The following is a 15,604-nucleotide window of genomic DNA, read 5'->3' as shown; positions in this document are numbered from 1 at the left end:
GACGCTGTGAAATCTACTCTTGAGGTGCTGCCAAGTGGAACCAGTGTGGGTCGGCCTGTAAACACAACCTGCAGGAGCGAGCGTTGGACAGCAGGTCAACAACAGTCATGTCGCTGCCCTCACACTCGCTACAGCCCAGCACTGTGTCTCTCTCTTCTGCTTTTAGAATTCACTCTTCAAACATTAAATGAGAATATGAACAACAACCATTTCCTGAATAAGAGAGGTCAACCCTGACCAGATAACTGGTTTTGCACATTTCAGCCCATTCCTTAAAGCTAACTTTGTTTCTTTTTGGCCACTGGTTGGCAGCAGTAGACGTAAAATTGCTACATATTGCTTTCTGAAGTTGATATAAATGTGTCAGCACAGAGAAGCGACACATCCAGCACACACAGAGCAACACAAGGGTTCATTTGAAGTCGTGCTTACGACGCAGACACCTGATAATCAGTAAATTGTGGCTTCTTCCACCATCAGACTGCTGACAGCGATTGGAAACCACTGCTGGGCGCCAACAGACCAGCAGATCAGCCTCAGAAGCGACTGACAGATCACAGCCAGTGGATTCGGCTCAAGTGGAATGACTGATACTGGACTCACTGGAAAGCCGAACACCTGTCAGCGGTCTCCTGTTCTCTGGAACTTTGCAGATTTCAGGGACAATTGAACACAAGCTGAGGATTTATCAACCGACACAATGTGACAATACTGACCATGTGACCTGTTTTCCACAACCTAAGCCAGACCAAGATACAACCCCTCCCAACATAACGCTGAGAGTTTTGTGGTTTTAGATTTTTGCTCAGTTTTGGTCTCCACCTCAGAAAAACATTTGACATTTTGGCTGAAAAGGAGCCATTATGTTACCGAGCTAGTTGCTATTTGGTTCTCCACAGGAAGTGTTTTATCCGAGCGTTGGTGATTGGTCCGGTGGTTCCCACGTTTTCACATCATCATGATCCTAGATTCATATAAAAGTATTCATAAATGGAGCTTACAGTAAATGGTCTACAACATGCATTTACACTGAAATGGTCCATTGACTGGTTACTGCCCAACATTCAAACTTTGCTCATCACTGAATCAGCAAATAGTTTGTTAAATACTTTTAATCAAAGGGGAAAGAGAACGTTCACATGACTGAGAATAATAATCCAAAAGTGATGAGAAAAAAAATTGTATGTACAAAAGGGAGAAAGTAAATTCTTCTAAATTGTCTATATCTGAAATCCAGACACTTTCCCAAGAAATCTTTGCAATGCAATTCTACTACACACATTTACGCTTAGTGTTCCTCTCCCGACATCCTCTGTTCACACAGGCTACATCAGCCTGGTACTACTTCTCTAAACCATGCTAGATTCACATCTACACATACAAAGGAAATGCACAGCAGAACGGTGAGGATGAAAACCTCAAAAGCTTTTTTTTTTTTTCATTTTCCCCAACTTCAGTCCCCCACTTCATTGTCATCCTCCCAAACACACACACTTGACCATCACAATTCTCTGACGTGACTCGCTGGGAGAGGACAGGGACGACCTGAGATACAGCAAAGAGCTCAGAAGGACAACTTGGATTTCATCAACTTCTTGCAAAAACCATTTAACGTAAGAGTTGTGGAAACTTGGTAGATTATCAGCAAAGTTCCTCTGGAGGTGGCATGAGAGAAAACATTAAGCAAACCAACAGGGCAGGACCCTGGAAATGCAAGGGCTTATGGGTAGGAGGAGGTAGATGTTGACATCTGGTAGCCACTCGTCAACATTTGCTCTGACGAGCATTTGATTTTTTTTTTTTTGCTATTATTTGTATACTTTTTATGTGGATCACTCTTTCTGCTATGCTGCCAGGGGTCACCATGGGCCGTGTAGGGGTGATGGTACCCAAACCGACCAGCAGGAGTCACTGATAAGCATTTCTAATTTGTCCTTTCTGCTTCTCTGCCATTAACCCACACATGATCAGTTTTACTGTCATTGAAGTTGTGTTGTTGTTGTTGTGTAGGGATGTGACACCCACTCTGACAACATCAGCTGGGCTGACTCTGACATTTAGAATACCTCTCTCAGTTCAAACGACACCAGCTTGTATGCTGGGATTAAAGTTTCATAGTGTTTGCTATTTGAAAGTGTGAAACTCAGGTCTGCCACCCATGTTTAATGTTCTCACCACACTATCTCATCACAGCTTTCACCCGTGCTGCTACAATAGACTGGTCGGCACTCTGACAAACAAACCAAACCAGTCGTTCTTTAAAAGGAGCACCGTCTTTTAACTGGGATCGGGTGAGCTACATCACAAGCGGCCACAATGTTCTGACAGCAAAGAGTTTCTGTTCCATAACCCCTGACGTTGAGAAACAGCTAAATATCACAATCTGGATAAGAAAACATGGTAAAAAAGAGCTCTACATGGTTGAGTGTATATAAAGGGGAATGTGCACACTTTGGATTTGAAATGCCCGAACTGAGGGACCCCGCTCACAGACTGCTACTGAACACAACAGGAGAAGTAACAAAGGTTCACAAGGTGTGTGTTTCCTCTAAAGGAACTAAAGGAAGCCGTTAACAAATACTGGTGAGGACTAATGCTTTTTTCCTTTACATTTAAAACTATATATCAACAAAGTGTTATAATACAGATAAGACGTTTATAGACAGTCAGCCCAGTGCTGGGAACAGCCCATTTCTGCTCCCTGGGTAAAGGAAGGGAAGGGAGGGGCGGGGGCTCAACTCATTGCTGAGCCTTGTATTGGCTGGTCTGGATGAGGGTGGGGGTGGGCAGGTGGAGACTGGAAGAGCTGCAAGGCCACCACCCGTGGGTCATGTTGCTCTGTCCATGGAAACCCTGACATGGTGCAGCACGGGAGGATCTGAAAGGCAGAGCAGAGTCCGGATGAATACAACTGGGACTGAACAATTCCACAGACAACACAGGGTTGTGTGGTGACCTTTGTCTTTTTTAACAAAGCTACAAAAATGTGATTGTTCACAACAAAACCATGACACTGACACATACGCAATCCCAAATTATTTTTTGTCCCCATCTGTTATGACAGATCTTAAGTATACGTATAAATAAATAAGTATTACATATAAGTAATATATTCTGTATTTCTAAATATATTTCTACTTTAATTTATCTCTTCATTTATTTAATTATATATATTTACATATTTATTCATTCATTTCATACCTACATACTTATGTTATTTATTACCTTTCATAAACCGATACCAGTGTGATGTTAATACCACATATAAATTCTTCTTATATCAGGGTTCTCAGGAGTTTCGGAGTATTCACTTTCACTTTGCCTTACACACAAATAAATATAAAGTTGGTGCCTATGATAAAGGTATTAATGAATAGCCCATAAAAGATCATGGGCCCTACTGTATATTTATTTTCTTTTTTCAAAGGGATGTTGCAAGCTGTTAGGTAAAGTTTAACTTGATCTGAACCAATATGAAAAGCTCCCTCTGCCAATGAGCATTAACTTCAAAAAATTACATCTGATCAACAGCTTTTTAAATCATTTTCTAATGAGATTTGTGATGAAACCAAACTCTAAACTGTGAATTCTGTTGACGGTAGAACAGTATGTATGATATCGGTTTGGTGTTGGGTTTGTGGTAAATTGTGTATCTATTAGAGACAAGTGTAAGGAGTGAGATGGTGATTTGTATCAGTATATGAATATCTGTATTGTTTTTTCATTAAACACTTTAAATGAGGTGTCCATATGGCTTATATTAACTGTGAAAGAAAACTTGTACCCAAACAGTGACCGGACTCTTGTGAAGCTCCCTGAGGAACACCCGAGGAGCATCTCACCATGATATCGGCTCATTACGTTGTTCAGTCTCTTCCTGAGTGTTTGCCCTCCTCCGTTGACCATCTTCGTCTGGTCACAAACACAAATGCTGAGTTAGAAGATCCCCTTCAACAAATGTTAATTTATACATTGCCCTCTCTTGCTTTGAGTGCTTCTGATTGATCGTCAAGCAGATGAACTTAAGTTCAAATTCTATGCATTAGAATTGAAGCGTAGCTCTGTGGTTATGGATGTGGGTGTGACATCGCTTCTTACCACAGGGGTTTCCCTCCACATTGTCCAGGAGATTGGCTGTAGAGTTGGCTGTGCCCAGTCTGACAGGAGCTTAGTTAAGAACACCATGGTCTCAGTGATGTGGACAAACAGATACGTTACGGAGGCTGATACATGACAGGTGTTTGCTCTTTGTATAGAACAGAATTTCACTTGTTAGCTGTCATTGAGGACAAGAATGTACAAAGTCAGATGTTACTGCTGAATGAATTGCTGTTATTAAAAGGTCCAGTGTGTAGGACTTAGGTGAAAGAGATCAAGTGGCAGAAACTTTATATAAATCCTAGTGATGTTTTACCAAGTGTTCAAATTGTAATTTAATTATTTTTCTGTACCCTAGAATGGCCCGTTTATATTTAAATACTTTATATTTAGATCAGGAGCTCTCTACGGAGGCCGCCATGTTTTCTACAGTAGACCAAACTGGACAATCTCAACACCTTTCGAGTTTTTATGACAACTGAAGACTCCAACAGGTTCTCTTTCATGTCTTGAAAGGGGAGGGTGAGGTGAAGGGCATTCAGCCGCAACATGACACTTCACCACTAGATGTCACTAAATTCTACACACTGAACCTTTAAAGCAGAATTAAATCCTCTCCTTCTCTTTAAATGGAATTTGATTGTTGTAAGTAAATACGATTCGACTTTATAATAAAAAATATAAAATGATCCAGATAATGTGAGCAAGTTTTGACCAAAGGATACGAATGGTGCTTCAGGAGCCTTCTTTTTGACTTTCTCCTCTTTGTCTTCTCTGAAAACGTCCTGGCAATTTCAAACAGCTTCTTTCTCGTTGCTGCAAGTGAAAAAGTAATAATAAATAATTAACTGCACCAGACAAGGACCTTGACCATTAGGGTGTTTGTATCTTATCTGTAACAGTAATAATTATGGCTTTGTCAACTGTTGTTTCTGCAATTACTTGTTTTCTCTGCTGCAACAAAATGTTACCAAGATGTTATTTCAAAAACTGGTACACACTGAAATATACTTTGTTTACAGTTACACATCTACCTTAAAAGGTTATTGCAGTGCTTTGTGGAATACTACTAATAGTAGTATTACTGTCAACCGTGAGACTTACATTTGCCCATGAGTTTGAGTTTGTCTCTGAACAGAGCGTCATCTGAGATGGCCTCCATTGAAGCCGCAGTGTGCTGTTCTCCTGCACGCAAACATATGTTAAGTATTTATAGTGTGAATCCAGCATCAACAAATATCAAAGGGACACACACACTCACACACAGACCCAGTGCTATCAGAGAAGTCAGAGAGCAGAAACATTATAAATAGCTTTGGCAGAAGAAGCCGGATGAGTGATATCTACCTGTGGAACTCTCCATGCTAGATGAATTACTGGACTTTGATTTCTTTGATTCATACTTCAAGCGATCTAAAAACAGAGAGCAGATGTTGTTGATGTGAGGAAGACGGGAAGAACAAGATGTGAAGATTTCAGGTAGAATGATAGAAATTCCCAAAGGTCTAAACCACCACATCAATTCATCCTGACAAGCATCTGATGAGGAGGGAAAACAGTTTAAAGCTTTGTTGCACCAGAACAGCCGCAACAAACCGTTTGACCAATCATCAATCGTGTATCAAAAAGCTGGTCTTAACAAGGCCAACATTTCTGAAAGTATTAAATGATTGTATTTGGGCTGCTTACAACATTTCTCTGTAAACGGTCTTTCCTCAAAAATGGTGTTAAATCAGTTAAGAGCTAAATAGTTGGTTTATCACCATGTGAAGAACAAGGGCTGTTGATAGAAGACACTGAAGATCTTTTGAAGACTTAAGATCCATAAAAGACGATGGGCCTGTGGACGAATAAATGTCTTGAGCTTTAACTCAAAATTGTTGAAATCTGAGCTAGTAGACATTTATTTAAAGTCAGGCTTTAACTTTCATCTCATAATTTTGTCCTCTTTCTTTTTAATTGTATGTGAATAAGGACATTTAGGAAACTGAGAACTCAGCAGTTCGTCCTGTTATGTAAAATTACTGTTTATTTTTCATTATAATTTTCTTAAATCTTTAAGGTTCAGTCTGAATGTTATGACTTGGGAGGGAGAATGCGTTGGATCATAAGATGAGTGCAGACAAATGCAGAAATAACACAAACAGCAGCAGCAAGAAACCAAAATTATGATTACTGCTTAACCTCAAGGAGGTAACCTTTGCTTTTATCATCTGGATTCTTTCAGTTTAAACTAGATTGGCACTCAGCGGAGTGCATGCTTCTCCCAACAGTCACCTTATGAAAGCACATTTAAATTCACTGGATCCTGATTTTATCAGGATCTGCACCAAATTGGATTCACAACATCAAATGTGTAGGTTTTTATGTTCTACGCATCATTTCCACTGAAACCCAAACAATACTATGAGCAGGATTCCTCTGTGGAATGAGTCACGGTCATACCTCTCTCTAAGGCGATGAGGAACTCGCGGTTGCGCTGCAGCTCTTTCATAAACTCCTCGTTCTGGAGGAAGAGGGCGATGCGCTCGTCATCCAGGTACTGCTTCAGTTTCTTGTCTTGCTCGGAGCCGCCCGTTGTTAATCCCGCACCTCCAGTGGTCCCTGCAGCTCCGGACCGAGAGCTAGACTGGGCTGTCCACTGGCTTATTGGAGAAACTGAGGAGGTTGACGATGAAGGCTGGGACACACTGCTCTGAGAGCTCTGCTGGGATTAAGACAGCATGGGTCATTGGTAAAACAAATCAATTCATGTGCTTAGATGAGAGATCACTTGAAAAGTTGTTCAGTATAATCACTGGTATCTTGAAACACAGCGGCCTGTGCTACTGCTGCTGTCAAACCCCACACTAACAATCTTCTACTGCCATTCACCAACAGCAGTTTACTTTACCTAACCCTGGTGATACTCATATATAAACATGAGTGGCATACAAACTGGACTACTACTACTATAAGTGCTCTATGGAGATTGCTCCACATTTTGGAATATACCAACTATTCGCTTTCTCTCTGAGAGTTAGATGAGATGATGAATATTTGTCTAATTTGTTATCTCTGTTTGACGCCACACTGATAAACACACAAACTTAATGCTCAGAGTTTTTACCTTTATACTGTTCAACTGCTGCGGCAAAATACGTAGAAAATCATCCGGGAGGTTTCCAAGCATTGGAGGGTTCCAGTTCCGGTAGCTTCGGACCTGCTGGTGACCGGGAGGTGGCTGGACTTCAAATCTAAGAGTCACAGAACAGAATAGTAATTCTACCAACGGCTTTAGGCTCACTACTATTATTTAAAGACCAGAGTGAAATCAGAGACACAAAAAGAATCGTAAACTCCTGTTCGTAGTTAGCGATGCATTGATTCCCTGACATTTCATCTAGCGCCATTATCAGGTTAGAGTCACATGCTGTCATATTTAATGACGAATACATGCAAAACAAAGATGTTCCCCTCAGACTTGGTCGAACCTTTTTCTTTAATGGTAATTTAATTATTTTCAGCATGTTAGCATTTTCACTGGGATCAGGCCGATGTTGTGATGTCAAGTGTTGAAGGTTAGATAAGTGTGTTGTCTACATTTTCATGGAATTATGAATCATGTAATAGAATGCACTGAGTTCAAATGAAAAGTGATCAGTGTGGCTAATTACTGAAAGGTTTTTTTAATACAAACAATATTGAACAATGCAGAGACGCACCTCTGATATGAGAGAATTGTGATCATTTTGAATCATCGGTCAATAAACCTCTTCTAGAATCAAGTAATGGTTTCATGTTTAAAGTGCCTAAAGTATGTAGAACTACACCAGCAAAGCACGTTAACCTTTAGCCACCTACAAAGCAAGTTTCTAAAGTAGCTCCTAATCTGATAATTACAATATCAAGGCTTAAGCTTCTTCTGAGGATGTCCAGTCCCTTACTCACCTTGGTGGGGGGGTTGGTGGGGTCTCTGGATATTTCCTGTCATAAATGTGCATATCATACGTCGGTGGAGAGTAGACTGGAGGCGGTTCCTCATCAGAACTGTCAGGTTCTAGTGTTCGCTCCAGAATCTAGAAACAAAGACAATATGAGCTTTTTTCCCTTCAAATGTTTTACCCTCAAACTAGTCAGTTTAGACCAGAGGGAAATGTAACATGCCACATTTAGCCCTCTCTGTGATATTGTATTTATTTTGTAAAATTAAGATGGACAATCAGCAGCCTCTGTATGTGTAAATTGGTGGGTTTGCTCTGTTAAGCATTTGATACATTCATTCTGTAAAATAAAACCAGGGCTCATAATTATTCTTTCCTTTTAATGGACTCGACTCGAAAAAAATAAAAAGGGGAAGCACGTACATGTCTGAATGTTCCTGATGTTTGTGCAGGTAATGCATAATAGTGTAATTCAGATCAAATATGATGTTTTTTTTTTATGAAAACAAATCCATGGATTCCTAACTGGTGTGGGTGCCCTTGGTCCTTTTCACTGACCTCAGGTGGGATACTGTCATCTGAATCCGAACTGTCATCCGAGCCCTGTCCGTCAATGCTCATCTGGAGCAGCTGGTCGATGGTGGCGTCCACAGCTCCGTTGTTGGAGCGCAGCACGCACTCAATCACCTCATAGTCCATAGTGGGGAACATGGTCTTGAAGTCCTCCATGGCCTGGTTGAACTCCAGGCGTCGGACCTGCCGGTTGGATCTGCTGTTGTTGAGCTGACCCTGTCCGCTGCCGCTCCCGCCACCACTTCCGTTGCTTCTGGAGCCTCCATTGCTGCTGCTGCGTCTGAATAGGCTGGTCATCCTGTCTCACGTGCCACCAACCTACTGACAGGGTGGCTCTACTTTTCTGTCACCACCACCACAAGAACTACGGCCCCTTCAGTCTCACTTGCTTTTCGTTGTCCCGCCCAGTGCTGCAGGGACTGTACCAGTCAGGTGGTGACAGAAATGAAAAAGTCCAAGTTTCTGTCACCAGGTAAAGGTTAGAGTCAAAATCCACCCAGGAACATGCATAGCTGCATCACAGGGGTCACCTACAGAGAAAGGACAGACAAAGGATTAGTTACTAACACTTAGTTTTAAAATGAAATTATACCACTGTAAGTCCTATTCAAAATGTGCTTATGGCTAGGGGCTAATTGGTTGGCATGTGGAGTGGCTGAGACACACTACGATTACCTTTCACTGGATCATGCTGAGCGCACAGAGGTGCGGAGCCCTGAGGCCACAGAGGTTTAGAAATCTGCCTGCAGTTTGTCAACTGTGATGTTGGATTCTTAATTTTCTTATCAAACAGAACTTAAAGCTGTTCCCACTGTTTCCTGTTTTTACCATATTCCCCGAAAAACCCTGGACAGTAAGACAGAGTCACTCAGCACTTTATAAGGAACACGATCCAAACACTGAAGAGTTCTTCCATTTGATCTCAAACAGCCTCTGGTGCTCATGTCAACTTTCCTCTGAGATTCTGCTCCATGTTGACATGACTGCATCACATCATCTCTGCACGTTAATGCTGTCAATCTCCCCATAAAAGAAAACACCACAAAAAAGATGCATGTCAACTATTAAAACTTCCAGTGGCAACAAAACTAAATTGACAATCTGTGCACTGGAGGTGAAGCCTGATTAAACTCAAGGTGGTTTGCTAACTGTATGTGGCTTTTGCAGAAAGTGATCATCAGCATCACAGAACCTCAGGTAAAGTGGAACAGAATTGTAAATTGGTCAAGTCAATGTCGCTGGCCATGGAGAACGGGGATTTTGAAAATGCTGACACACAGATAGCAGAAGGACACAGCCACATGAAATATGCAGCTATAATTAAACTAAGAACTATTTTTAAATTTTTTCTACAGTATCTAGATTTTCTTTAACGACAACCTTCAAAACATGCTATATTTAGCACACAATCCAGGACTCTGAGTCCTCAGAGGGGGGGGGGGGGTTCTGTACAGGTGTATGGGAGACAGCTGCTTTCCTTCCTTACTGGTACCAGAAGTGATGATGGAATCTGAGCTGTGGGCTGCACTTGTCTGCACTCGTTACATGATGTTGGTCTAGATTTACACTTGCATCTTATCAACAATGTTTCACAGCTCTACAATGAGCCTCAGATGTCACAGACCACAGTGTGGGATCAAATCGACTTCCCACATCACCTGTTGCCCAGCATATGTACATCTGTAATTATGTTGATCTAATGACAAATGAGCCTGGAGAGAGGAGTCCGAGGCAGCTGGTGAACCTGGTTTGTTCCCCTGGTTATGGAGTCTAATTACTGTGTGCAGCACTGCTTCCACAGCGAGCATGGCACATTAGCACAAAGCTAGCTATGTTGTGTGTTTTTATTGTTATTAATTGTTGTCGTTATGACGAATGCGAAAGCACCAAGCGTCGGGCACAACCACTGTCAAGGGTTAGAGGAACACATACATGTGAGTATTCAGTAAAAGAATGTGGCAACATGTCCATGACCACCTCCAAATATGGTCTGAGTGATAAGATTTCACTTCCTCAATGAGACCACATCGAGGGACCGCCAACTCAGCTGATCTTCTGACCCTGACAGTTTCAAAAGGAAGCAAAAACATGCTTACACTTCTCAGTTTCCCATAGACTGATTTATTTGTGGCCACTGCCACAATATCAACACCGTTTGCATATCAACTGCAAACGGTTAAATCTTATTGTAAAGCTGTTTGCGGCACATTGATTCAATCAGCCCATCCTGGCTCTGCTCTCTCTCCTTCTAATGCAGACACAACTTTGCGCACACACACACGAACGCAAAATGTTGAAACTGTCTTTTGTTCCGTGTATTGCCAATTTAAAGCTGCTGAGCATCAAGCTCAGAGGAGCCATGATTCTTAATGTGTCTCCTCTTCACCATCATGAATGTGACCAATGGCTATGAAGGGAAATGGACATTGAACCTGATGACACAGCAGCACATGTACAGGAGCCATCTGGGGAATGGAACACGGTGCTCCCCATGAAACCAAAGATTAATTTAATAAAAAAGACAACTGCACTTTTAGCTCAGTCAGAGTTTCCAGTTTTACTGTCAATTACAGTCGTGTGTCTCTCCACTGCTTTGTGAACTGAGAGTGTGAGAGTTTGTGTGTGACTGTCTTTGCTCCTCCACACACAGACTGTACTGAGACAGGTTGACGACTCATTATGTTAGGTGCAATAAAAGCTTTACGACAAGTGTTATAAATCCCTCTTGAATCAAAGATGGACAGACATCGACTCCAAACTTTGTTAATGATCCACTTAGAGCAGGAGGCACAACACCCTGACAGAAAGTGGCCATAAGTGACAGAAAACTGTCGTACCTTTACTCTGCCTCACAATTCTGTGAAAGAAAGGTATTAACCAAGAATGTTATCATTGGAAAATATAATTTACATGTATAGCCTCATGTAGAGGCTTTTCTCAACAAGTGGTAAATTTGCTTTCTGGGACAGGGAGGGCTTAACACATCGTACCCATCTGCATGACATCACTAAGTTCATATACATAAAAAAACGCACTACTCCTTGGTTGCAGGTCTTTCTTGTCCCTGCAGGCCTCTCGAGCAGCACTTCCTCTCTGGTTGTGTGCTAATCTCAGTGAGCTCCACCAATCAAATGATTCTGTTTAAGAGAAATCTGCACAGTCTGAGAGGAAGTGCAGCCTGAGGGGCCCGGATCAGTTCACCTCACAGTTTCTACTGATAAAATATCCCTGCATTTGTAAAAGTGAAATATGCATTGTTAGACACAGGGCTCAGGCTAATTTAGTTAGATATGGAATTTATGGTGTTTAAGAGGGACTAGTATTAACCATCACTTGTACTAAATGCTGTGCACTACTTTTGCGTTAGTCTCATTTAGAAACACACATTGGAGGGCGAGTAAAGCCGAATGTCCCTGAATGCCCACATCCGGTCCTGACCTCCATTAGGCCCTAGGTAAAATACTGCAAGGGTTCCATCCTACCTGACCCTTCAGCCAAGTTAACCATTTGCCACTGCCACAGTCCCACCTGACACCCCAGTGCTCCCACCACAATCATTCCTTTATCAAAGTTTTCACCACCTGGCAATGAGGCAAGACTGGGTGTGATGTGCTCATTTTATACAGTTCTTTTAAGAACCCTATAGCTGCTGAGGTTTAAATAAGTTGATTTCCAGTGGAGCCTTGTAGATAATGAGTAACAGTAATCTAGAGCAGTGGGGCTCAAACTCTGCAAGTAAAGGACCCTCAAACTGACACAAAAAAAACACACAAACCCCATGTCATGTGTGGAATCTCGGAGGAATATAGTCATTTTGATACCAATAGATAAAATTATAGTAACGATAAAGGACATTTGAGAAGCACTGGTCAAGAAAGGGCTGGAGACACAAACTTGATTGATGGTTTGAGCGTTATTGACAGAAGTGAATGATCTGGACAATATTCCTGATTTGAGGAGAATGTAGTTTTCTCCAGGTGAACGTCAGATAACAAAAAAAGCATTAAATCCACGTGTTCCACAAACTGTCCACCTCAAATTTGATAGCTGCACAGCCACTGTAATCATGTTCATCCATCATATTTATATGGCTGCTGTTGCTAAAATAAAGTTGTCCTCGGTGTCCTCCCCCACCGCTAGTGCTTTGTATCAGTCTCCATCACAGTGGCCAGCAGGGTGTATTTTAAGATGAGGGTATTTTAGGAGGAACAGCTGACGAAAGGAGCAGATTTAAAGAGAGCTGGGGGGGGGGGGGGTGGGGGGAGAATAACTCCAGTTTGTATGTTTCCATAACCCGGCTCACACGAACATATGGTTTTTATGAAGTGAAGCTAACCTGACACTGCACAGCTCCTCTCGCTGCTAGCAGGCTAACGGTACTTTACAAGCTCCTCGCCGGACCCCAGCTCTCGCGTTCTGCTCCGCTTCATCTTCTCGTGTCACCTCAGCCCTGTTGTTGTTGTTGTTGTTGTTGTTTCTCTTTTACTGCAAATGACTTTACGGTAGCTACTATTAGCAGCGGCCTGTAGTGAGAGCAGGCTTAGCAGCGACCTGTTAGCAGCCCCCGGGCAGCTCTCGCTCACTAATCACTAGCAGACACCGAGCCGCTCCACACAGGGATTCACCAGCAAGGCCTCGAGCCCAGATTCGACCCCAACATCAGCTCCGCGTAAACATGTCACCCACCTCCACGCACTGGATGTGACCGAGCGGGCTCGTCTTCCCACCGCTGACAACAACAGACCCGCCGCGGAACCCCTCGGTCGTGTTGTTGTTTTGCAAAGTGAAACGCTGGACTATGGTGGGGTGTTTAATATATCAAAAGGTCCGACCCGGTCCCGCGGCTGTGTGCATGTTGGTTCGGCGCCTGGAAGCGATGCGTCTGAACGGCGGTGGTACTCACTGTCAGCGGCACGGACACACGGATCCTCGGTTCGCTCCGGCGGCGACAGGAAGCGTAGCCGAGCGGCAGGACGAAGGGGGGGGGGGGGTGTAGCATCATAACGGGAACCAGCAGGAGCGCGTCTGTCCCTCCTCCTCCTCCTCCTCCCCCCACCTTCTCCCGCAGTAACACAAAACAGCGCCGGATGTGCCAGCTCACACACAACACACGGTCTCCTTCAACATAAAAGACACGTGTATGGTGCGCGATGGGTCGTATTTCAATAAAGACAAAAAGTGCATTTATACACGTGGGTGATTAGGAAAGCATACAACTTTTCTCGAGGCAGGCCGCCGCACACATCGGCTAAAGCCAGAGGTTTCTTCCTGATGAAAGTTCCTCTTTAAAGAACTAGTGTGTAAGATTTAGGAGAAAGTGATCCGTTGGCAGAAATTGAACATAAAATAATCCTAGTGATGTTTTGACTAGTTTGTAATAAACTAAATTGTACAAATTGTTGATTTCTTTACACTAGAAAGGGCAATTAATATTTAAATACTGTATATTTACATCAGTTGCTGGGCCTTTCTACGGAGGCCGACATGTTCTTTACAGTAATTAAAACTGGACAAACTTAACACCTTTCAAGTTTTATGAGAACTGAAGGCTACTCTTCTCTTTCATGTTTGGAAGGGAGGGTGAGATGAGGGGTATTCATCTGCCACAAGCAACTGCAGAAAAAAAAACACACACTCAATCTTTAAGGAAATGTAAGGCAATTACATTTCAACAACAAGGCAATTCAAAGTACTTCACTTAAAATACTAAATGTTCAAGACAAGAAGCAATTAAAGCATAAATTAAACAAGCTAAATAAAGAAAAAATAATAATAAATAAAAGAGTGAAAATATCTTTCTTTCTGGGAACTGTTGGGTCTCTCTATAATTGTTAAGGTCTAGATCTTACTTAAGAGCTTTTAGATAATGTAAGTTGTCTTACAAGTCAAATTTAATTGAATATAATATCTTGATCAATTATGTTTCAAATTTGGCCCAAAACACTGCTTACTGGGGCATAGAAGGAGCACATAAATATTCTTTCCTCCTGATCCAGAGACAATGGCTGCAGCATTCCACAGTGTGTGGTGTGTCTTCTATGGAGGAGACGACCCGCAGAGTCTGTTAGCCACTGGTCCAAATCCACCAACATCTCCCAGTCTCGGGCTTGCTCTAACTGACCAGTCCTGCAGTGAAGGAGATCTTTTCTGTCCCTGTTCCCCCTCACGGATAAATGTTGTCCTTTGAACTGGTTGAAATTGATATTTTGAATGGCATTGGTAGCAGTTCTCTTTGTTCCTATGGTTGCGGCAAAGCATTTGAAAACCTGATTGTCTAATTATTACAAATCCTAGATTCGCGACTGTTGCCAATCTTAGTGCATCTAGATGAAACATGTAGCTGAGACTGTTTTTTTGGGGCTCGGTCAATCTTTGTTATGTTCACTACTGCACACGTTTTGAAGACACGTTTACCCATTTATTTTGAAGGGCGAGATATCATAGTTCCTATGTCACTTTATGCATCTTGTTCTTATGCACCTTTGGGGAACTGGGTTGTTCAAACAGTAGCAGATGAATGAAGACAAGCCAAACAGTGTCACACGCTCAAAACAATGGCAGCTTGGCACATGTCATAGCTCACATAGGACAAACTGATAAACACTAAACATGTAACTTTCTTTTGCTGGGTGATGGTGAGAAGGGTGAAAAGATTAAATGAATATTATTACATTTTCAGTGTTAATTAACAACTTTCAGGTATTATTCGGTCAGGGTGGATACAGTAAGTGAGAGACTATCTTCAGGAGTTGTACATGTAGAAGCAACTGGACTTGCTTGTGTTTCTTAAAGCCATTTCACCTCTCATCCAAGAGGCTTCTTCAGTTCTAACTGACTATCGGGGGGCTACATACACACACACACAAACACACACACACATACACACATACACAGAGGTAAATTCCTTTGACTATGTTATATGTTACGATGTTATGTTATATGTTATATAATATGTTATTTTTTTATTTTTTGTAAAGTCGTCTACTGCGTAGATGTTGCCTGCCATGTCA

At 42.1% G+C, this 15,604-nt stretch overlaps 1 protein-coding gene across 3 annotated transcripts; it reads right to left on the bottom strand.

The window, feature by feature from the left end:
- Window positions 1-1,094: 1,094 nt before the first annotated feature.
- cuedc1b (CUE domain containing 1b) lies at window positions 1,095-13,630 on the bottom strand. 3 transcript variants are annotated; one of them, XM_053422466.1, is made up of 11 exons: window positions 13,498-13,630; window positions 8,580-9,124; window positions 8,029-8,156; window positions 7,208-7,334; window positions 6,544-6,805; window positions 5,446-5,511; window positions 5,203-5,283; window positions 4,824-4,914; window positions 4,099-4,157; window positions 3,843-3,912; window positions 1,095-2,878 (listed from the first exon to the last, which is right to left on the bottom strand). In XM_053422466.1, coding segments are annotated over exons 2-11 (1,197 nt in total). In that variant the 5' UTR covers window positions 8,892-9,124; window positions 13,498-13,630; the 3' UTR covers window positions 1,095-2,877. The 3 variants fall into 3 exon arrangements, with proteins under 3 accessions (XP_053278441.1, XP_053278443.1, XP_053278442.1); XM_053422468.1 differs by having other exon boundaries at window positions 6,544-6,802; XM_053422467.1 differs by lacking the exon at window positions 13,498-13,630 and adding an exon at window positions 13,281-13,491.
- Window positions 13,631-15,604: the final 1,974 nt, after the last annotated feature.

Source organism: Pleuronectes platessa, chromosome 5 (genome assembly GCF_947347685.1).
Source record: "Pleuronectes platessa chromosome 5, fPlePla1.1, whole genome shotgun sequence".
Lineage (NCBI taxonomy): Eukaryota > Metazoa > Chordata > Actinopteri > Pleuronectiformes > Pleuronectidae > Pleuronectes > Pleuronectes platessa.
This window is presented reverse-complemented; position numbering and strand designations above follow the sequence as displayed.